Here is a 24,291-nt window from a genome sequence, read left to right on the forward strand (position 1 = left end):
GTACATTTCCTAAAATCCTATTCAATTAAATATTTTAAAATACATTGTTTATTTGTTTTATACTACAGGATTTTTAGATCCTAACATTACTGGGAATTTGGGTATTCTACAGTATTTTATAAACTATCAAAAACTTGAAAGGTGTTAAATGCCTGGTTTACCTTGTCCATTGAAATTCCTAGATTATGCCCTCTTTTCTTCTTTCCTTTCAGTACTTTTTCCATTCAAACCACCTTTGAGAGATATTTAGATTATTAGTTTGTGGGCTTGACTGCTTTTTTTATGCTTTCTAAAAATAATGTGGTGTTTATTATGAGTTCTGCTCCAATTTTTATTGCCATAGTGACCACTCTTGATATTAAAATACTGAATATAGGATATAAGAAAGAACAAATTATCTGAATTCCATTGGTCATGAATTGATAAGTGCTCATAATCCTATAAGAAGTTATTAGATTCACAAGCTTTTTAAATCTTACCTATTTAGTCTACAAAAATTTGTCCTGCTTACAATTTTTATTATTTGTTGTTGATAATATCTATCTGCACTTTGGAGAGAGACCAATAAAATTGCAACAGATCCCGTGTTAATTAATTTAGGATCACCAACATGCCATGTGAAACAAAATATGTTCATTATCTTGAAATGGTCATAAGAAATTGTTCATTATGTGCAAATCCACATGCGCAAATAGTTTTACTAGTGTATATCATACTATCATACTACTATATAAAAGTACGTACTCCCTATCTTTGTTATACTTTTTTCAAAATGACAAAAAAACTATTTACATCTACCAAAAAAAATTCCCAAATGACCAAAACACACCCGAAAAAATCCCCAAATGACCAAAATCCCCTCAAAATTGAACATGAAACAAATATCATAATAAACTCTCTATAATTCTTTCTCTCTCTCTCTCTCTCTCTCTAAACGTGGAGGAGAAAGGGGGAGAGTGGAGTATTAAAAATGCATATAATTACAAACCCTAAACCTACTCATCCTCTCACTCCTAACAATGGAAGATAAATCAAATAATAATATAAACTCTATAATTCTCACTCTCTCCCTCTCTAAATGTGGAGGAGAAAGGGGGAGAGTGGAGAGAGAAATCGAGAGAATTATGGTGAATGGGGATGGAATGAGCAATTATGGAGAAAGATATACCAACAAAAAAAGAAGTTAATAATAATAAACTCTCCATAATTCTCTATTTCTCTCTCTCTCTCTCTCTCTCTCTCTCTCTCTCTCTAAACGTGTAAGAGAAAGGAGAGAGTAATAATTAATTATAATTATTAATTAATTAAATATTAAAAAGGATTAAAAAAAGACATATAATATTCCTCTCTCTCTCTCTCAACGTGGAGGAGAAAGGGAGAGAGTGGAGTATTAAAAAAGCATATAATTATAATTATTAACTATTAAAAAGTCATATAATTATAAACCAAACAAATGCACTATTATTCCTTCTTAAATCTCTCTCTCTCTCTCTCACTCATCGTCTTTGGAAAAAACGTGGAGCACAATGGGGGAGATTCTCCATAGAGACAATAAATAATTATGGAGACATTAAAAAGGTAAGTATGGAGAGAGATATAAAAAAAAAAAAAAAAGACTCATAAAATCTCTCATTCCATCTCTTACAAAATCTAAACGTGGAGGAAGGGGTATTTTCTCTTTATAATTATCTTTCTCTCACTCATCTATCTGAACGTGGAAGAGAAAGGGGTGGAGTAATCATTAATTAAAATTATTACGTAGTAAAGGGATAAAAAAAAAGCCACAAAATTATAGTCACATAATTATGGATAGATTTATTGCATAAAAACGGTATCTTTCAATCAACTTTCATCGACTTTATAAGTTTTTATGCAATAGAATCATTCCTTATATATACCACAGAGAGGACAAAAAATCAACTACAATATCCCATGATTTCTCAATTTTCTGTCTCTTACAACAATAGGTCAGAATATTTTCAATTCCTATTTCTTTTTCTATTACAGTAGCACAAAAGTTCTCAACTTCAACTTCTTTTTCTCTCAGATCATTGGCATTGCATTTCTCAATTTCAGATACTCCACATTCACAAGGTAGTATAATTCATTTAATCTCATATAATTCATTTAATCTGTAAGATAGAGCTCAGGTGGAGAAGTTATTGCACTATATTATGGAAAAATCTCCAGAGGATGCGAAAAGCAAGCATGTTTTCACGTACATCGCTTTGACTTAATCAGAGATTAGTTTTTTCTTAATCAATCTCCATGGTTTGTAATATTATGGTTTATTAGTATTATTGTTATATGCTATGAGAGAATTATTTGTGAAATTGATGCCATTCTCAAGACCTCCGTAGAGGAAGACGAGACATATGTTTTTTATGTTTCATGTTCCCGTCTCCTTTCTATTATGGGAATTGCACTATTTAGTCTGTAGTTTTTCTTTCTTGTATTCAGAATAATTAGGTTTAATTTTGTTTTTAGAAAATACAAATTTTGAAAAATCAACTCATTAAGCTTTTCAGAACTTACTTCAAATGGATTGACCCAATAATCTTGTCTTAAGAAAATGTTTAATTAGGAGACTACTACCACGTGCATTTGCACGTGTATTTTTACTAGTATATATATATATATAGAGAGAGAGAGGAGTGGGTTACCTCTTTACCAATGCAAGGGGACCACGTACAAGGTAGCGGGAAAATTTTATCCATGTTGATCAATCTAGAATCCACATCTTTTGCAGTCAGTGATAAGGTGTGATGAGCATCAGACGGTTGAGAGCATCTGGGCACACGCCCCAAGGAGCTCTTAGCCACTCGATGCTCACTACACCGGTGCACCGATTGCAGACGATTTTCACACACCAACCTGCCTTTAGTTGTCTACTTTCATTGTACGCAAGTATGCCATGAAGCTATATGGCAACACCAAAAAGAGATTCCTTATGTGTTTTTTTTCTTAAATAGATTTGGGGGTAGAACTTGTATGTATTATCCGGTCTATTTTTATGTTTTTGAAACAAAATGAATAAAAACACTTCGTATGACCATTTGATATAAACATTTTGAAGAAGTTAAAAAAAAAGAAACACAAAACTAGTAACAAAAAAGAATCTGACCTCCACCACACCTCCACAACCACTATCAATGCCACCACCAACTCCACCTCCATTACAAAACGAAAGAAACACTTCTGTTTATATGCATTCGGTATGTATATATGTTATCTTTCAGTGGTAGAAATATTTTTTTTTTCTTCAAATGTATCATAAAAAAATTTTTTTGAGAGAAAAAAAGTCTACTTGGTCACATGGATATTGTGTTAGCACCTATGTCAATGGAAGTAAATGCATAGGAATCCAACCAAAGGGGTAGAAACTCTATTTCATGACAACCTATGAGTATGTACTTGTGCGAGCTGGAAGTGTTCTTTATTACTATTTCAAATAAACATAATTGGTATCGATCACTTATGCCCTAACTTTGAAAAAATATATTTTCTTTACGGTTTTACCCCTGAAACGATACTGATAATCAATCCGATCGATCAAGCATCAATATCAGTCTTAACCGAGAATGACCAATACGGCCAATAGATACCGAAACTTAGAACCATGCTCTACCTTAAAAAAAAAAAATAAAAAGTTGCCATGCAACCGAAGAAAAGCGCTGACTTTCACAGCTTTTGTGCAAAGTTGAAACTGCCGCAATAAATCGTCACTAAGTTGGAGGTTGGATTCTCCACTCACCAGCATCCATTATCACTGACTTCCTAACTTAATGAACAGCAGTAGCTTCGAAATGGATCTCCAGCAATCGATCAGCAACCAAATCGATTTTTCTTTAGAAATTGTGAAATTCATATTGTTGAAGGAAGGGAAAGACTCCAACATTGTGTTCTCTCCCATCTCGGTCCATGTAGTTCTGAGCTTAATCGCTGCGGGTTCCAATGGTCCATTCCTTCAGCAGATGCTTTCTTTTCTGAGAACAAAGAACAATGGAGAGCTCAATTCATTTGTTTCTGAGATTGTCAGCCTTGTCTTGGCCGATGGTACCCAGAGTGGGGGGCCGCGTTTGTGCTTTCCAAATGGTGTCTGGGTGGACAAGTCTTTCACTCTTTAAGGCTTCTTTCAAAGAGACTGTTGATAATGTTTACAAGGCAGTGTCCATGCAAGCTGATTTCAAGACAAAGGTTAGGTTAATTAATTACTCTGTTAGTTTACAATCATTCTGAATATTAATTGGTCTCAACTTTTTTGGTCAAATTTCTGAATATGTGACTGTTGTAATGCTTATATTATTCGGGGATTGTCATGATTTTTTTTTTATCATGATGTAATGATTGATTTATATATCTATCTTTCACCTCAAATTCTTTTATGTAAATAAATAATTTATTAAAATAGAAGAAGAGGAGAAAGACAACAAGCCAAAAGGGCAAACTTAGGGAAGTCCAAACTCAAAAAACTAAAATAGCCGTAAGGGGGTTGGGGGGTGGGGGGAGATATTATTATGTGTGTCTCGAATTCTTGTGCTTGTTTTGAAGATTGCCCAGGTCCAACATTTTTTGTGGCGATCCGAACGGAAACTTACGGCGGTCTTGTTATGAAAGTAAGAAAAACAATAGTGATTTTGGGGATTTTCAAGTTAAGTTTTCTGGGTGAGTGTTTCCGCTACGTATTTGGGTGTTTCCAAGAGATCTTCATTTTAATCTTTCTCCCATCATATAGTGAATCATCTTCAATTTTGCCCATGAATATATATATATATATATAGCACATCAAATTGATTATGTGAACCATGTTAAATCTTTATGTAATCTATGCTTTAACTATTCATTTTCTTTATATTTCTTGGTATTTGTTCTAACAGACATTGATGTTTATTGTGGTTTAATTTGAAGGTGAGAAGTCTATTGAAGAAGCCAATAAAGTGAACTCATGGGTTGAGAAGGAGACAAATGGCCTTATCAAAGAGGTTCTTCCTCCAGGATTAGTTGACCATAGGACCAGACTAATCTTTGCAAATGCACTCTATTTTAAAGGAGCCTAGGAAGAGAAGTTTCAAGCATTTGAAACACAGGGCTATGATTTTTACCTTTTAGATGGAAGCTCAGTTTATGTCCCTGATGTAAGGGGTTCCTAGGTGACTAGGTTTCCTACAAGATTAACTAACTAGGTACGGTAAACTCAAGGGACTTGGGTAGGACAGGACAAAGGAAGACAAAAGAAGCTCAGCAAACAAGATTTAACATGCAAAATAGAATGAGACTAATGAAAAGATAGCAAAGAACAATAATAATCTAGGAAGAAAAGCACATAAACTCACGCAAACTTCAAAGGGGGAACATGGGGTAGGGAACATGGCAGCAAGTAAAATTAAGTTATAGCACTAGCCTATTAGGCACCAAAGGTAGATAAAAGTTCCATGTTGTATGCCCTAAAATCAATCCTACTACTAATAGAAAAAAAAATCAGCAATACTTGAGATAAAACAGTGATGCAAATAAAGGTTAAGCAATGGAAAAAAAGGGTGGGTTTTAATGGAAGTTAATGGAGTAAATAAAGAGGGAATAATGGTGAATGGGAGGGTTCATTCTATACTTACCTGTTGCCCATGTCTGAGAATAAAAGAAGAGAACCTAGATTTGAAGATAGTGTCCAACAGCAGTCCATTGTTGAAAGGAGATCAGCAGCAGCCCAGTCCTCGACGTAAAGAATAACAGCAGCCCAATATTGAAGAAAAAATCAGCAGCAATCCAACATCAAAGGGAGATAAAATAGTAGCAACAGTTCAGCATCAAAGGATAACAATAGCAGTAGATATTGGCTAACAATAGTAGACAGTAAGCAACAACAATAACAATAAATAGCAGTAGTTCAAGTTAGTAACCAATAGTAGTTTTAGTGAGAAAAAATAGAAAAGTGAGAGAGAGAGGGAGGCGAGAGAAGAGAGAACCGAGAGAGAAGAAAGAGAGAAAGGTGAGAAAGAGAGAGTGAGAAAGACGAGATTGAGAGAGAGAGAGAGAGAGAATCGTGAGAGGGGTGGGGGGTTTGCTCATTGGCTATTTTTCAGTTCTAATTCATTAATTGTAAGATGACCAATGGCCTTACACATAAATAGAGAAATAGTTACTAAAAAAAAAAAAGATTAGCTTTAGGAATATAATTTCAGAATAAAAGCTTCCTAAAACAAATAGGAAATAAAATATAAGTGTTATTTAGTTTCCTACTTAATTCAAAGACTTAAATAAAACAAGGTACTAGAAAATAAGCTACTAAAATAACTAATAATTGTGGGGTCCAGAAAATCTGGACAATAGGAGAGAGAAAGAGGAAGAAACCAGCGATAGTCTCTTTCCTCATTCTCACTGTAGACCAAGAAGGGTCGACCAGAAGCCTTCTTTCTCCTTTCTTCCTTCTTCTTTCTTCTATCTTCCTTCCTGGTTTCTTCTAATCTTCCAACCACAGAGATGGGACTGGTTGGGCCTTCTTCTTTCGATGTACACTTTGATGTCCCCATCAGTCCCTTCATGAGCAACAAGAAAAAGCAATATGTTAGTGCTTATGATGGTTTCAAAGTCCTCAAGCTTCCTTATAAACAAGGAGAAGATAAGAGATGTTTCTCCATGTACTTCTTACCAGACACAAAAGATGGACTTCCAGGTTTGGTAGAGAAGGTGACTTCTGAACTAGGGTTTCTAGATTGCTATCTCCCATCTGATGCAGTCCAAGTGGGTGCTTTCAGGATTCCAAAGTTCAAGATTTCATTTGGGTTTGAATCATCCAAAGTTCTAAATGGTTTAGGATTGGAGTTGCCCTTCAAACCAGGTGGTCTTATAGAGATGGCGGATTCAACTCTGGGCCATAAACTCTTTGTCTCTGGCATATTCCATGAGTCCTATATTGAAGTCAACGAGGAAGGAGTTGAAGCTTCCTCTGCTACTACTGCTGTGATAAGTCTTCAATGCATGCGATTGTTTCCACCTAATTTGATTAATTTTGTGGCAGACTAGCCATTCTTGTACTTGATCTGAGAAGATACGACTGGAGTTGTGCTATTCATTGGGCATGTCCTGAATCCCCGGGGTGTCAATTTCCGGCCTACATTGGTTAACCCAACCGAACTTGATAGCAAAAACCAAAATTGACCCAACACTTTAACTAAAGGTGGCAGACTATTAAACTGACCTAATAATGTCGTTTACATTACAAGGGGTCAAATCTGACAGGTGCCCGACTGAGCCCAACACATTTAAGGCCCGACATGAAAAGCCCTTTTTGAGTCGTCTGTCTTACCCCAACTGCCTCTTAAATTGCCTATTTTTCTCCTAAATGTACCCTTTCTTAATCTCCTAACCCTAAAAATACCCTCTCCATCTCCATATTTTTCTCCCTATGTTAAGTCTATGAATTGAATAGCCATGGTCCACTGTGCATGCACATGACGGTGTGGAATTGTGAATCACATGTTTTGTTATCCTCTCGCAGTCTGCCCCTGAAATGTTATATTGATGTCTGCAAAGAAAAGAAATGATATTTTAATGGATATTCTTCAACTTCCGAACCTATCAACTCCATCTACATGCGTAGGCTTCAGGTACAATCATAGTTTTAAAAATTGGATTGGATTGGATCGTTCAAGATCATTTGGATCGTATTAGTATTGACTGAAATCGATCCACAATCCTTGAACGATTTGATATCAATCCATTAGTAAGGTATAAGGGTAAAGTAGAAAACATCAAAATTTAAAATAAATAATAAAAAAAACAAGGGTAAATCCGTTTGAACTCGATCCAGAGATTAATCCTGAGTTTTAAAATCTTACTTGCCATCCACAAAATCTCAAAGAATGATCACTTTGTAATCATTTTGATTGATGGTTTATATTTTCAACCCCCAAAATAAATGATGATTTATATTAGGGATGTCAAACGATCGGGCCGGGCTGGTCTCGATTGGGCTTAGCCATGCTTGACCACTTAAAAACCTTGTACCGTGAATGTCCGTTTAATTAAATGGGCATAACTTTGGGGGGCATGGTATGGTTCATAATCGGACCGATTGGTGTCGGGCTTTAAGTAGGCTACAGACTTATTTAAGTCTAAATGGACTTTAAACGTACTTACCAAAAAATTATTTTCTTAAGTGAGTTGAAAAAAAAAAAAAAAAAAAAAAAAAAAAAAAAAAAAAAACAAGAAGAAGAAGATTATGACTCTTAGTACTTACAAAACAAAACTTAATTAAATCAAATCCTATTACAAAGCAAAAAGTAAGAAAGCTTAGTTAGTTTCTTTCTAGCATTGGCAAAATAGAAATTTTATGTAGTATTAAAGGGGGTTGGGCTGGATCGGGCTACAACGAGTCGGTTCAAACTGGACGTTTAAACGTGTCGGTTCAGTCGGACACCCGACGAGCTAGCTACCTGCACTGTGAACGCTTGATTAATAAATGTGTCGGGCTTTGTGCTGGATTGGGCTACAATGAATCGGTTCAAGCCAGATGTTTTAATGTGTTGATTTTGTTGGGTGCCTGACAAGCTAACTACTTGCATCATGAATGCTCGTTTAATAAATGTGTCGGGTTAATCAAGCGGATTCAGATCAGACTATGAACGTATCAGGCTTGATCAAACCTCTGACCTCCAGGTGCAGACTTAGAATTGACACCTCTATGACTTCTTTAGCAAAGAAGAGCACTAAAGATTATTCATAAAAAAAAAGGCACTAAAGATTATTCACACCTATATTTTGATCAACCCATTCCGTGATCTTGTAAAGTCATTGATAAAAAATTTAGTATATGCATTTTAAATTCCATTTATTCTAGCAGATAATATTTTTATTGCTTATACTATAATTTGGTGATAATATGTTCAACATTATAGAATAAATTTGTGCGTCTTCTGACATTGATATTAGAATAAATTTGTGCGTCTTCTGAGTTCAGACATTGATATTGCATCCATTAAAGAATGCCATATTTTGTACAAACCTTGCAGCTTGATTTTAGCTTGTTTAGTATGAGCCCGTTTTATAGGCTGTTTAACCCATTTGTAGCCCGTTTAGTACAACCTAAACAATAGATTGATATTGAATCGACTGTTTATAAATGGGACCATGCCTAAATTATTGGCCAGGGATTGATTACTTAAACAAATCCATCATGGTACGAGGTCTTTGTGATTAGATGACGACCCAACCAAAACCGGCCTAGAGTGATTGATTGACACCCCCTCTGAATCCCTTGTAGGTTGCTTAAGATATAACATTTGTCAAAATATTTCAGAATACATAATTCATAATTTTTATTTTTGGTTTAATATTTAAATAAATAAAAATATGGTATGCTACAGGTATACTGTAAGTCAGCACCGCTGTGTCTCTCTCCCCCATTTGAAATGACCCCCATACCTTTCCTATATGTCACTTCATCCCGCGTCTCCATTGGTGTTGTCCGATAGCTTTCTGTATATTAGTGGCATGCCTATCCCTCTTCCTTTAAATAAATACACTAAATGTCGAGTGGGTAAACCTTAAATTCTGCAAGAATTGTGAGTGCTAAACTTTGTTGATTTGCTCAAGAGAGTGTAAGCCTTCAATTATGTCAAGGATTTTGAGTGCTAAAATTTGTAGTAACTTCAAGATAATTCCATGTTCATGCATACACATGTTCCTCAATTTGTAACAGAGGAGGGTTATAGAATTAATTCAACACATAATCATACCAAACTTATCTTTCATTATATAATCTAGAGGAAATTTCACTCCCCTCTCTTGAATGTTTCATCTATTACACTTAGACCCTCCGTGAAGTTTATAATTACAAACGTACCTTGTGGTGTTAACACCGTTAGAATCAAATGTTAAATGTTCTTTTTACCCCCATCCCCTTCGTCCTCGATCTTTTGTCGAGAAAGTGCGATTGAGAACTTAGGATCTCCTTCTTCCCAATATTGCTTTGCTCAAGAGATGAAAACCTCAGCCTAAGCGATTTAATGGTGGAATTGTCATTCCACGAAGGAGAAGTATTCTGCTGACGCTCTTCATTCTTTAAGTTCGAACATCTAGCAAGACCACTACCACCACCGACTCCTCTTCCGCTATCATTGGGAGCCGTACAAGCTGCTCTCCTCTTTCTAAGATTCCACGGCCTTGCCGCCGCAACAGACGACTCATCTTCTTCACCTTCCTCAGGAATTGCAACATTAATCTTATTAGCAACTGTATGGAGTTCAGACATGAGTTTTGCCCTAACCTCTGCAATCCCGTCGTCAACATCACCATCAATCTTTGATTTCTCTCCATAAGCTCCAATCGGTGGCAAAAGCAATTTCTTGGATTTTTCGAAGCTGTTAGAAGATCCCTGCTTCGTGGAATTCGATTCCCTTCTCCCGCCGATAAAATCTTCATATTGGGATTCGGAGGAAGGCGATAATTTGCGGTCGAAGGGGGAAACTTTTCCGTTGGAATTCACTTTCATGCATCTGAGAACCCGTTGATTCCCCCATCTCAGCAAGGCATGTTGAAATTATGGAGAGGCCTTGATCTTTTAGGAGCCATCGCCATGAACTTGTGCGACCTCTCTATTTCAGAAACTTCTGAAAATACTATTGATTGGGCGTGAGTGATTGAGCAGGAGAGATCAAATTTAAGCTCGTATCTCTAAAACTCCGGTGGATCGATATTGGAGTTTCTAAGACTGAGAATGTAATCAAGGGAGAGTTGAAGAATTCAAGATTGAGAGGGTTTGGTTCTTCACAGACAAGGAAGATAGAAGGAATACTTCTTTGTTGCTCAAATCGCCGGGAAAAATATATATATATGGAGAGAGAGAAGATGAGAGCGGTTTAACGTTCAGGGAATGCTTTTGATTCCGTAACCCTAATCGGTTAATGGTTTCCTCATGGAAGAAGATGACAACAAGGGTTGAGGGCAAATAAGTCATCTCCATTGGATCAAGGGTATTTTGGGGTTTAAAGCAATTTTGTAACACATAATTCCTCACTTAACGGTTTCTCACTCACGGTTAAGGTACGGTTGATATAATCTACAACTTAGAAGGGAAAAGTTTGTAATTATAAACTTCATAGGGGAGGATAATGTAATATATGAAACATTAAGGGAAGGGGAGTGAAATTTCCTCTAAAATCTATAATGTCCAATAGTAATCAAACGATTATTTTTTATAATTTATAATTTATTATTTATTATCGTAATTGATTATTCATAAGTAAGTAATAAACAAAAATATTAACTATCCCAAAGAAAGCCTTAATATGCAAGAGCTAGCTACATTCTCTGCTTATCACAGTCTTCCATATAACTCAGCTTGAAACTTGACATATTTTCAATTTGGAATTGAACCAGATTTCAAGTTGAATCAAGTCTCGTGAGCTGCATGAATTGGAAGAGATATGGAGCCGCGTCATTAGTTTAACCATGGCAGGCCAAAGGTATTTATTCCGGTATCGATAGGTCGCCGGAAAACGTGGCCTTCAAGCCTTCCCCTGGCTCCTGCTTGTGCTGCTAAGAGCTAGAACTCAAAATTAATAGCACATTATGAACTGCAGTTCCCATCTGTCCAATCACAGGGCAAGAACTTAGGGCTCGAACTCCGGGCACAGTTACTTGTAAAGGATTAGTCGATCCAACATTTTTAATCCAACTCCCAGTAAGGGCCTACCACAAACAAGTTCGAAAGAAAAGAAAGCAACCAGAGAAGCAGGAAAGAAAGAAGTTGTGCACAAAGCACTAACCATAGTAGGAAGCATGGATTTAGTTCTTGGTATCGGTACCCATATTGGTTACTTTCTACCAATACCGATCTGATTGGTCATTTTGCCCCCTTGCTTATTAAAAAAGGTAAGCTTTTTTTTTTTTTTTTTTTTAACCCATAAAATAATACGAGTAATTGATCTGGATCTGTCAGGGATTGGAGATCGATCTCAGTCAATACCGATATATTATAGCCAATACAGCCAATACGATAGTAATACTTGAAATCATGGTGGGAAGCATGGAGTCAACTCTTGGTATTGGTATCAGTATCGGTATCAATGTCTGTCAATATTGATTTGATCCAGATCGGTATCGAAGAGGATCGGTGTATATCGGTCACTTTTGTCCCTTGCTTTTTAGAAAAAGTATATATTTTTTTATTGTTTTACTCCTGAAATGATATAGGTAACCAATCCGCATCAGTCAGGGATCGAGGATCAATCTTAGCCGATGCCAATACAACACGGACGATACAACCAATACGATACCGATATATATATATATATATATATATATTTTGGGATTAAAAATATGATACCGAATACTTGAAACCATGGTTGGATATCAATGGGCAATTATAATATGAAGGGTCAAGTCGAGTTAGAAAATCCAATTTTACACTCAAAAACATAGTTATTAAATTTGGATTTGGGAATTATTCGGATAAAGAATTATTCGGATTAATTCGTTTCATTAATTCAACGATTCGATCAAAAGATCAGTCAAAACAAGCGGAGATAATAAAATTCGAGTTCGGATTCGGATTCGAGATTTATTTGTTTACAAAAATAAAAAGCGAACAAAAAATTCGAATGTTATTTTTAATGTTTGCAATACTTGTTTCATAGTATCTTTCAATTATCATATGTACATAACATACAAATGATATAAACATTTAAATTTAAATTTTAAAGATAGAATTATTATATTTAGTATTTTTTTTCTTCTAAACTCATTTCCTATTACTCAAATAATTGAATTAGAGAAAGAGAGACTGAGAGGGGGACTGAACACAAATTCAGCTAGACCCCACGTCACCCACCATGCATGTTTACCTTAAAAACTAGAGAGAGAGAGTAACAACTGTAAGACTTAATAAAACCAAAATGGGGTGAGAGATTTATTTATTTATTTTTTTGTAGAAATGTGAGAGATTACTTTAGGAAAGATAAACTTTGTCGATTTTCTGACTTTTTGTTAAAAAAAGAAGAAAAATACCATTTGAATAATAAATGCATAATAATTACATTATTTTTCTAAAGGCTTATCGACTTATTCAAGATAAAGATTTTTTTTTTACATGGATAAAATTCGATTATAATTCAAATAAAATTCAGTTCTGTCGAATTATACGTGAATTTTAAAAAAGTCTATAAAATTCGGGAATTTTTCAAAAATTTTTATTTGATTCAAATTCGGACCGAATTATCCATAAAATCCGATAAAAGTTTGTTATGCGAATTTAATAACTGGGCTCAAAAGTCTATGGGCCGACAAACATTGTTTAGCTTTGTTAGGCCGTAGGCGCAGTGTAGCCTTGTTCGGTGGGGTTTAGTTGTCGGCTTTCATTGCACGCCAGACGGTCAGAACGCCACCTCCCACCGAATAAATAACCAGAGGAAAACCGCGACTTGCTGCATTTTAGTTGAGTCGATCGTCACTGGGTTGGAGGTTGGACTCTCCAGCATCCATTGTCACCGCCTTCCCAACTTAATCAACCGCAGCAGTCTCTCAATTTTTCTGCTTTCATCTTCGAAATGGATTTCCGACAATCGATTAGCAGCCAAACCAGTTTCTCTTTAGAAATTGCGAAGAACGTCTTGTTGAATGAAGCGAAAGACTCCAACATTGTGTTCTCCCCCTTATCGATCCATGTTGTTCTGAGCTTAATCGCTGCGGGTTCCAAAGGTCCAACCCTTGATCAGATGCTTTCTTTTCTGAGGTCGAAGAGCAATGGAGAGCTCAATTCGTTTGCTTCCGAGATTGTCAGCAAGGTCTTGACCGATGGTAGCCAAAGTGGTGGGCCGCGATTGAGCTTTGCAAATGGTGTTTGGATGGACAAGTCTCTTCCTTTGAAGGCTTCTTTCAAAGAGATTGTTGATAAAGTTTACAAGGCAGTTTCTATGCCGGTTGATTTTCAGGCAAAGGTTAGGTTCCTCTGTTAGCTTACACTCACCCTGTTTGAGTTCTTATTGATTAGTCTCATTTTTTGTCAAATTCCTGAAAGTGGGCTAATTTATGCTCGTCATTTGGTTGGGGTACTTTCCTTTTCTGATAGATTGTTTGCCTCTGATGGATTAAAATGTTACTGTATGCATCATATTCCTTCAGACGATTGTAATATGCTTGTAATGATCGTATCCAGTATTTAGCCCTAGTTCAGTACCATATTCTTTCATATAGGTAGGTGAAGCTGATGAAGCTTCTGAGAGTGTGTTCCCTGTGAAGCACTTATAGAAGGGTGCGGGCACGTTGCGGGAATCAGATATCTTGATTGCCAACATGATAACTGCTGGACTTGTTCTGCTTCAAGATTTAGTTCCCAATTCCCCTAGAAACCCTGTAACCCTGGTTTCCATGCAGGGATTTCTCGACACAAGATTTTAGTTCTGTACATGATATCTCAGCCTCAAATTGATCAGATAATCAATCATCTGGTGTTAGTCTAGAAAGATATGGCTGATTCTATACCTCAAAGAATCACCATTGGAAATTGAGCTGGTTCCTCCCAAGTCCCAAATCTGTCAAAATAGACGATTAGGATTCAAAATACAAAGTGTTTATATGGAGAAGTAAGTTTCAAACTAAGTTTTCCTTCTTTTGGAGTCAAGTTAGGGATAAATTTAACACAAGGGATCAACTTGTAACAATGATAATTGACCAACAAATTCGTCGTAACATCCCACTTATGGAGGGACCAAAACAGATTATCTCTAACGTAGAGGACCAAGTTCAGAGATGCCGTTAACATAATGGACCCAAATGTAAATTACCCTTGTTATTCTGAAATTATTCTCACTGATGTTTTTTGTGCTTTTGATGGTGAGAAGGCTGTCGAAGTGGCCAATGAAGTGAATTTATGGGCTGAAAAGGAGACAAATGGGCTTATCAAAGAGGTTCTTCCTCCAGGATCAGTTGACAGCTCGACCAGACTAATCTTTGCAAATGCACTCTATTTTAAGGGAGCCTGGAATGAGAACTTTGATGCATCCAAAACAAAAGACTATGACTTCTATCTTCTAGATGGAAGCTCAGTTCATGTCCCATTCATGACCAGCAAGAAAAAGCAATATGTTCTTGCTTGTGATGGTTTCAAAGTTCTCAGGCTTCCTTATAAACAAGGGGAAGATAAGAGGTGTTTCTCCATGTACTTCTTCCTACCAGATGCAAAACATGGGCTTCCAGGTTTGGTAGAGAAGGTGTCTTCAGAACTTGGGTTCTTAGATCGCCATCTCCCATCTGAAGCGGTCAAAGTGGGTGATTTCAGGATTCCGAGGTTCAAGATTTCATTCGGGTTTGAATCATCTGAAGTTCTGAAAGGCTTAGGATTGGTGTTGCCCTTCTCTGGTGGTCTGACAGAGACGGTGGATTCACCTCTGGGCCAGAACCTCTTTGTCTCCAGCATATTCCATAAGTCCTTTATTGAAGTCAATGAGGAAGGTACTGAAGCCGCTGCTGCTTCTGCTGCTGTGATGACTTTTGAATTTATGCGGCTTCCAATTAATGTGATTGACTTTGTGGCCGATCACCCATTCATGTACCTGATCAGAGAAGAAATGACTGGAGTTGTGCTGTTCATCGGGCATGTCCTGAATCCCTTGCAGGCTGCTTAAGATATAACATAAATCAGAATATTTCAGAATACATAATTCATATTTTTATTTTTAGGTTCAATATTTTGAATTGATACATTAAATGTTGAGTACAGAACACAGATGGATCATATCTTGTAAATTCTCTCTTTTGTCAAGTAAAATGTTGAGAAAAGATGGATCATTTCTCTCTTTTAGCAACAGAACTGTAGATAACTTATAGACAATCTCAGAACAGTGATTAAAATTGAATAGAAAAAATTAATTAAGAGGAAGAAGAAGGGGGATTTGACGTAGGCCTCTCACCTATGGCCTTGGTCAGTCTCTCACAACCACGAGTAACCAAGCTTTCTTTGTTCAATACTCAAATCATTTTGTTTTCTTCTTTTTTTTTTTTTGGGGGGGGGTGGGTGTGTGTAGCACAGAAGCTTCAATCAAACCCCCCTTGCATATAGAGGTGATCTCCTATAAAATAACAATCCAATAGAAATAGGAACTGGCCTGATATATTCCCTAACTTTTAGTTACATCAAAATAGAAACTGAATACCACATAAAATCTACCTTGTATCTACTTACAAAATAGAAAAAAATATAAAATAAGATCTACTTGAAAGACTCCCACACAAGTCAATAAAAGGGGCCTTTAATGGGTCCAACCCTGGCCCATTAGTTGGGCCTAACACATATGCTACAAGTGGCTTTTAAGAATGGATTGATTGACTACATTGCTGGTCCATATGGGGCCCAAAAATAGGCTGTCTTGATGGGGCTTCAGGACTGGCTGTTTCTGGTTCTTTCTTCTCTTCAACCTGTATTGATTTTCATCACCTTCCCAAACCCTATTCAATGTGGTTCAGCCGCTATCCATATCCATCTCTCTCTTTCTCTCTCTCTCTCTCTCTCTCTCTCACACACACACACACACATATCCATCATCCAAGCTCCTCGATGAGTGTCAGCTCCACTCATGCCTTGATTCCAATTCCCTGGCCTTCTTGCCGTTGCCACTACCAAGGTCAGCCACACCCTCTGTGCCACTGCTCACTCAACTGTGCCGCGACTACCTGGCAAATCTCCTTTGAATATGCATTTACTGGATCACCATGATTGCTGCCACTCACCTCCTACTTCGCCCCAACCTTCTGATCCAACCCGGCTCCCTCCCTAACCTTCGTGGGTTGCAATGCTTTCAATACGTTGGTTATGGTGATGAAATGGGGTCAAGTAAGGAGGTGGTACTAATGATGGTGGTGATGGGGTACGTGATGATTTGGGGAACCAATAAGCTGGAGGAGATGGTGGTTGTGGTGAGGGTGGTGGAAGTGATGCTTGAGAGTACAATAAGTGGTGGTGGAAGTGGAGGCGATGCCTTCTGGGGTGCAGTAAATTGGAGGTGGGGAAGTAGTGAGATCTCATGGATAGCAAAGTCTTGAAAATAGGGTGGTGGAGAAGTCTTGAAAGGGCCTGGGTGAGTTGCCTCTATTGGGCGTTGGTGATGATGGCACAGGTCAAAACTCAGAGATCCCCAACGTGATTGTAGATCCGATCTCTTTCTTTTTATTTGGAGTCCCCATCCCCCTCCCCGGTCCCCCCACCCCGCCCCCCCGCCCGCCCCTGCCCCCTGCCCCCGCCCCCGCCCTGCCCCCGCCCCGCCCCCGCCCCGGCCCCCCCCGCCCCGCCCCCGCCCCGGCCCCCCGCCCCGGCCCCGCCCCCGCCCCCGCCCCCGCCCTGCCCCGCCCCGCCCCGCCCCGACCCCGACCCGACCCCGACCCCGCTCCCGCTCCCGCCCCCGCTCCCCCAATTTGGTAGCATTGCCGTTAGCCAAAGAGGATGTGTTGGTAATGGGAAAAAATGTCTTTTTTTGTAAAATGTCACATGATCACATCTACTGATGTGTCCTAACATCCCACTTATGGAGGGACCAAAACAGATCATCTCTAATGTAAAGGAGCAAGTTCAGAGATACCCTTAACATAATGGAGCACAAATGTAAATTGCCCTTCTTGTTATTCTGAAATTATTGTCACTGATGTTTATTGTGATTTTGATGGTGATAAGGCTGTTGAAGTAGCCAATGAAGTGAATTCATGGGCTGACAAGGAGACAAATGGGCTTATCAAGGAGGTTCTTCCTCCAGGATCAGTTGACTGCTCGACCAGACTAATCTTTGCAAATGCACTCTATTTTAAGGGAGCCTGGAATCAGAACTTTGATGCATCCAAAACCAATGACTATGATTTCTACCTTGTAGACGGAAGCTCAGTTCATGTCCCATTCATGACCAGCAAGAAAAAGCAATATGTTCGTGCTTATGATGGTTTCAAAGTCCTCAGGCTTCCTTATAAACAAGGGGAAGATAAGAGGTGTTTCTCCATGTACTTCTTCCTACCAGACGCAAAAGATAGGCTTCCAGGTTTGGTAGAGAAGTTGACTTCAGAACTTGGGTTCTTAGATCGATATCTCCCATCTGAAGCAGTCAAAGTGGGGAGTTTCAGGATTCCAAGGTTCAAGATTTCATTCGGGTTTGAATCATCTGAAGTTCTGAAAGGTTTAGGATTGGTGTTGCCCTTCGCTGGTGGTCTGACAGAGATGGTGGATTCACCTCTGGGCCAGAACCTCGCTGTCTCCAGCATATTCCAGAAATCCTTTATTGAAGTCAACGAGGAAGGTACTGAAGCTGCTGCTGCTTCTGCTGGTGTGATAACTCTTAATTCCATACGGCTTCCAACTAATGTGATCGACTTTGTGGCCGATCACCCATTCATATACCTGATCAGAGAAGAAATGACTGGAGTTGTGCTGTTCATTGGGCATGTCCTGAATCCCTTGCAGGCTGCTTAAGATATAACATATATCAGAATATTTCAGAATACGGAACTCTTTATCTTTTTATTTTTAGGTTCAATATTTTGAATAGATACGTTAAATGTTGAGTACATAATACAGATGGATCTTATCTTGTAAATTATCTCTTTGTCAAGATAGATGTTGAGAACAGATGATTCATTTCTTGTAAATTATCTCTTTTGTCTAGTTACATGTTGAGAACAGATGGATCATATCTTGGAAATTCTCTCTTTTGTCAATGGATCAGAATGTTTGTAGGACTGCATGCAATGCAGTTGACGTCAGGCTTATGCCTTCTAGCTTTGCTGCTGTTGTTTTGTAAGATATTATGCAATAACTAATTAATACTCCTCACTTCCCTATTGCTTCTGTGCTATTATATAGAATGCTTTTCTTTCAGGTATGACTTTGAATAGAGATGAATAACCAAACAAGCTCTATGTAGCCGATTCTTTTTAGCTGGGTTGAAGCTTAGTTGAATTGAGGTCGAGGTTATGGGGTTTTATTTTGCAGATGCATGCCCTCGTTGGTTCGGCAGTTCCAGTTCTTCAATTCTTTCTTCTAAACAGATGAAGGAAAATTTATTGCTTACTTGCTATTTACTTATTGGGAAAAACAAAGCTGCCTGGTCGCATAGCCCCTGCACCCATACACAGGGGTGCTTGAAATTACCACTTCATTCTTATGAAATAAAAAAATCTCATGAGTGTTGATGCCCTTGTGTTCGTGCGCTCTACTAGTGCAGGAGGTTATGTGACCAAGCAACAATCTCTTGTCCCTTATTTAGGAGAATAAAACACTATCCGATTGCGCACTCTTGCACCCAGACACAGGGGTAGCGACATGACAATCCAGCCCTCATGTTGGATGCCTTGGCACATGCTTGCAATGGCCAATGCGCTTGATGTAGGGACCACATGATCATATAGTGTTTACTCTCCATTTATTTATTCTTTTTGGGGTTGTGTTGGGGAGGGGTGGCATGAGAAGAGAAGAGCGAAGTATTGTTGCTGACGAAGTTAATAATATACTAAACTAGATCAGTGAAGTAGTGAAGTACTCGTAACAATTTTTTGGAACCACTTAATGGTGATTATGGATGCTTGTTGTATTTTTTTTTTTTATCGTGATAAGGGTAGTAAATTCATTACTCTTAATTCCACTTTTCCTCCCTAATAAAAGCATTATATTGGCAAAAACGTAGGGGCTTTTAACTTCAATGGTAGGTAGTGTCATGGGAAAATATGGGTTTTTAGATATGAAAAACATAATAATTTTTTAAATGACTTCTATAAGAAGGAAGTGGTTATGACTTTGCATTCCATAGTATTAACTTATGAATTAGACCAAGTTAGCTCAATGCTTGAAAGGGAGAGAATTTGATTAAAATGACAAAGTTTACTTGAAATAATATTGAGTTTGAGTTTGAGTTTGAGTTGAAGTTGAGTCACCCATGTAAATAGTAACTGAGAGAGAGAGAGAGTTTAATATTTGAAAAATCAATTGAATATTTTAAACAAGTTTCTACTAACATTTTCATGAGGTTTTTCACTTTCTATATATCTCTCTTTCCCTTGCCCTACAATAACTTTTAACCATTAATTGTCTTTAAAAAAAAAATGATGTTATAATTGTCTATCATTATTTGAAATTTGAAATTTTAATATTTGATATTTTTTTTAGGTGAATGAAAATATATTAAAGAAAAGAAAAAAGAAATACAGAGCTGAAATACACTAATTGTTTCAATGGATATCATATATGATTGGAATACATTTAGTTTTTGTAGATATTTTCAATTGATATCATATATTGAGGTTAAGCACTATGCTGGAAGGCTTAACTCTTTATGTTTATCCAAATATTAAGGTGCTTGCTACTTCATACCCATATTTGATGTTAGATTTTATATTATAAATATAAAATTACTTTAGTATTAAAGTTTCAAAGAATGCCAAAACTTTTTCCCCCATTTTTACTTTTTGAAAATTATTTGTACACAAGTAAGGACAAGTTGAAAATGAGCTAAAGTAACTTTTCATAAGTTTAATCTCACATTGGTTGTGGATGAAAGGTGTGAGGGGTATATAAGAAGGATAGTTTCTTAAGAGTGCAAGCCCTTTGGAGAGGAACTCTCCCTTGTCATGTGTGTGTGGGGGTTCCTGGGGTGCTTTTGAATCGCGTGCTGAGTCGAGTTGGGCTATGGTTGTGGCTGTGGCCAAGGTTTCGTATGGGTATGGGTGTGGGTGTTAAGATATATATATATATTTACACAAAATTTGAATTTTTGAATTTCAATATATGCAAGCACCCATACATTGTATACATGAAAGAACCCATTTACCCATATGTACTTGTACATTAGTTTCATACAACCATTGGTATTAGACATGCACTTGTATACGTACAGACATGTACCTGTACGTATACAGACATCTTCTCCTATACAATAAAAGAAGTCCAAACGAGATTGCTCTTTGTTAACTTTTTGGAATACACATTGTTGGGTGAAAGTACTCTCTATCAACGTTTTAATTAGTGTTTTGTAGACAAACAACCTCTGTTATTCCCAAAAAAGCACTCTGTTTTCTACTTCTCGTACACAGTATAAATGCTAAGTATAACATTCGTTCTTCCCTATTGCAAACACTTATTAGAGTTGCACCTTAAGTATTTGGAGAGTTGATTTATCTTGGAGGTGAGGACGTGTGGTCAACCCGGGTGCATACATATATGGGGCTTTCAAATACCTTAAAAAGAGTATTTTGATATGACTCAACGCTGCCTATTTTGAAGATCTTCTGTTTACATTTCTACATCTTTACTTTGATCTGTAAGTGATACTCTCCTTCTTCATTTAATAATATTTATTAAGTATTTGTCATAGTCTTATACTTATTGCCTAAGTTCTTATTGCCTAAGTTCTGTTTCTTACATTTTATAAAAGACTTCTTTTTTATTCAAATTCATAGCTTAGATATGCTCTATAATAGTTGCTTTTAAAGGATGAGCAACTTTATTGAAGAAGAAATCATTTAAAAAAATTATGAGTAAAAGTTTATAACATTTTGATTTGCAAGAGATGTTGACCACTTGAAAAACAATTAAGATTGTCAACTATAGGAAATAAGTTAAAATATGAATGTGCAATTTAGTCCACACAAACACACACTAAAAAAAAAAAAAAGTTTCACCATGTGTGCAAATGCATTTTACTTGTATTATAATAATAATAATAATAATAATATAAATATAGGGCAAGGAAAGGCTACTCGCTACCATAGGTACACATCAACACGCGCAGCCAATTGGAGGGGAGGGTGTGCACAAACATCTTCGATGTGGGGGTCGGATGGTTATTCTATACCATGTGTGTCTAGGTGTGTACCTGCGCCAACAAATAGCGTTATTTCTTCCATAATAATAATAATAATAATAATAATAATAATAATAATAATAATAATAATAATAACAACAATGTAGGTATGCCCAGTTACTAACCTGTCCTTTACTCACACACTTTAAATGGATATGAATGTGAATCGAATTCATATTTTTGACTATCAGTTTACACTCCTGACTTGTATAACTCGAACCTCCTCCCTGTCATCGGATTCGATTATCTCTTAATCCATGCCTTTTACTTATCTTAACTCTTTTCCTCATTCTTTAGAATTTATCGAATCTTCAAAGAACGCTCAAGATCACTAACTATATTTTGGAGTTTTTTTATTGACACCCCCTAGACCGGAAAAGGTGTCCCAAAAAAAGAAAAAAGAAAAAAAAAGGATAGCTATATTTGAGAATTGTTTTCTATCTCAGATTTCACTGCCTGAGATAGAAATTTGAAAACTTCGCAATTTAATATGAAAGATGCACCGTCCATGTACAATATGCCCATGGTTCACTGAACCCTCGTACTCTCTTCTATATATAAATTATATATATTTTATATATTTACGTTAAGATCTTAAATGGGAACGGGAAGTACATCAAGAGCCACGTGCATGGGCGCTAAATTTTGGAAACTTCAAACGGCATTCTTGCCTATTTCTTCGTTTCGGAGCGGAAGTGTGGACCACGAGTTACACGACTGCAAGTCCCGAGAGTACCCCTTATTATCCTTTAAATTACGTAAATACCAGAGGTCTCTGAAAGGAGAATAGCTACCAACCATTTCATAAAAGAGCAAAGGAACCAATCTTCCATTCCATTCCATTCTAGTAGTGCTTTCTATGATTCTTCCGCCTACCTGATCTCAATATCTCATAGAGAGATGTGATTTCTACGGACAGAAAGAAGAAGAATCACAAATGGGTTACAGAGAAAAAGCCTATATTAATCCATGTCTCCTCAGAGAATCCTTACCCATTGATATATGAAGATAGCTAGGCTAGAGGACTTCACGTCATATCTTCCTAATGGCATGAGCGTAATTTGATGAAGGGTGTGGGTTATTTTTTGGATTTCAAAATGATTCTTAGTGTAACTTCCTCAAACTAAATGGTCAGAGTGAAACGCCAACGCGGCTTAGTGTCTCTGGATCTCTCTGCCCATGGTTTGGCTCCTCGATAGTCGTTACTGACACAACCTTAAAACCCAATCTCACTCCTCTTTCTCTCTCTTACTAAATATATGCTTATAGTAAGATGAAGACTCTCCAATCAACTCTTCAAGTCATTACTGTATTTGTTTCCAGCATCGAAGTTTGTGTGACAAGGAAGAGGAAGAGGAAGAGGAAGAGGAAGAGGAAGGAGAAGGAAGTTCTCAGGAGGGAGAAACTGTGAAATAATGGTAGAGACGAACGAACCTCCACAGGTGGTGCCACCACCTCCATCACTTGCAGCACCAAGAGGTGGTCCTGTCTTTCCCCCAGCAGAGCAGCTTAACCAGCTTCATTACTGCATCCACTCCAATCCTTCATGGCGTAAGTTATTTTTTTCCTCCTTTTGCTTTTATATATTCTAGATTTAGGTTTTCTTGGAATCTCATGATGAACTGAAATTTTTTCAGCGGAAACGGTTCTTCTGGCTTTCCAACATTATATTGTGATGCTCGGAACTACGGTCATGATTTCTTCTCTTATTGTTCCTCAAATGGGTGGAGACAATGTGAGTGAGTTCTCTTAATCTTACATTTTATTGAAACATAAACAGTTGGATTATTTTGTAAATTTCAGTTCCAGAAATTTGAAAGTTGAGAATTTTGGTGGATTTAAAACAGAAAGATAAAGCCCGTGTGATTCAGACAATGCTATTCATGGCTGGAATCAATACACTTCTTCAAACATTTCTTGGGACGCGACTTCCTACAGTGATGAGTGCATCCTCTGCATATATGATACCAGTTATGTCTATTGTCAATGATTTCTCTAATAGTGTCTTCACAGATGAGCATGAGGTATGTAGAACACAAAGTGCGGCACTTGATTATATTTATTGGATATGTGCTTATTAAGTTCACCCTTAAGTTTGAACTTCATCAAGGTTCACCTCTACCATAGGCAGATGGAGTGGTTCCGTGTGATGGGGAACCTCACACCCATCTCAGTAATCAAATTTCATCCCCAAACAAGTAGGGGAAATGCATCAAAATTTAATGCATGGTGATGCTAGATTTTCAAAAATTCCAATAAATCTGTTTTAACACTATGGTAATTGGATTGACTTTTCAATCACTTTCTTTGCTCATTTGGAGCTGAAACTTGGCCAATGAGGTGGGTGTGGCATCATCTATCACATGGAGCACTCACATCTATCCTGGTGTGAAACATGGAAAGTTTTAAAATTTCTAAAGATATGTATATTATATTGTTCTTTTACCAAAAAAAAAAAAGTATATTA

The 24,291-nt window shown here is 37.2% G+C and overlaps 3 protein-coding genes and 1 pseudogene across 4 annotated transcripts; 3 read left to right on the top strand and 1 right to left on the bottom strand.

Annotated features, from left to right (window-relative positions):
- Positions 1–3,806: 3,806 nt before the first annotated feature.
- LOC122077977 lies at positions 3,807–7,155 on the top strand (annotated as a pseudogene).
- A 2,552-nt stretch (positions 7,156–9,707) lies between these two features.
- LOC122080313 lies at positions 9,708–11,012 on the bottom strand. The gene has a single exon (XM_042647264.1). It carries the CDS (start codon positions 10,487–10,489, stop codon positions 9,866–9,868), a length of 624 nt encoding a protein of 207 aa, XP_042503198.1. The 5' UTR covers positions 10,490–11,012; the 3' UTR covers positions 9,708–9,865.
- A 2,343-nt stretch (positions 11,013–13,355) lies between these two features.
- Positions 13,356–18,810, top strand: LOC122079757 (serpin-ZX-like). 2 transcript variants are annotated; one of them, XM_042646466.1, is made up of 2 exons: positions 13,356–13,934; positions 14,838–15,800. In XM_042646466.1, exons 1-2 carry the CDS (start codon positions 13,545–13,547, stop codon positions 15,618–15,620), a joined length of 1,173 nt encoding a protein of 390 aa, XP_042502400.1. In that variant the 5' UTR covers positions 13,356–13,544; the 3' UTR covers positions 15,621–15,800. The 2 variants fall into 2 exon arrangements, with proteins under 2 accessions (XP_042502400.1, XP_042502399.1); XM_042646465.1 differs by lacking the exon at positions 14,838–15,800 and adding an exon at positions 17,660–18,810 and having other exon boundaries at positions 13,363–13,934.
- Positions 18,811–23,086: 4,276 nt separating this feature from the next.
- On the top strand, positions 23,087–24,037 carry LOC122078471 (nucleobase-ascorbate transporter 3-like). Its single transcript, XM_042644454.1, has 3 exons — positions 23,087–23,375; positions 23,462–23,559; positions 23,672–24,037. The coding sequence occupies exons 1-3, from the start codon at positions 23,240–23,242 to the stop codon at positions 23,903–23,905; spliced, it is 468 nt and encodes a 155-aa protein (XP_042500388.1). The 5' UTR covers positions 23,087–23,239; the 3' UTR covers positions 23,906–24,037.
- Positions 24,038–24,291: the final 254 nt, after the last annotated feature.

The sequence above is a fragment of the Macadamia integrifolia genome, chromosome 5, assembly GCF_013358625.1.
Source record: "Macadamia integrifolia cultivar HAES 741 chromosome 5, SCU_Mint_v3, whole genome shotgun sequence".
In the NCBI taxonomy this organism is placed as follows: Eukaryota; Viridiplantae; Streptophyta; class Magnoliopsida; order Proteales; family Proteaceae; genus Macadamia; species Macadamia integrifolia.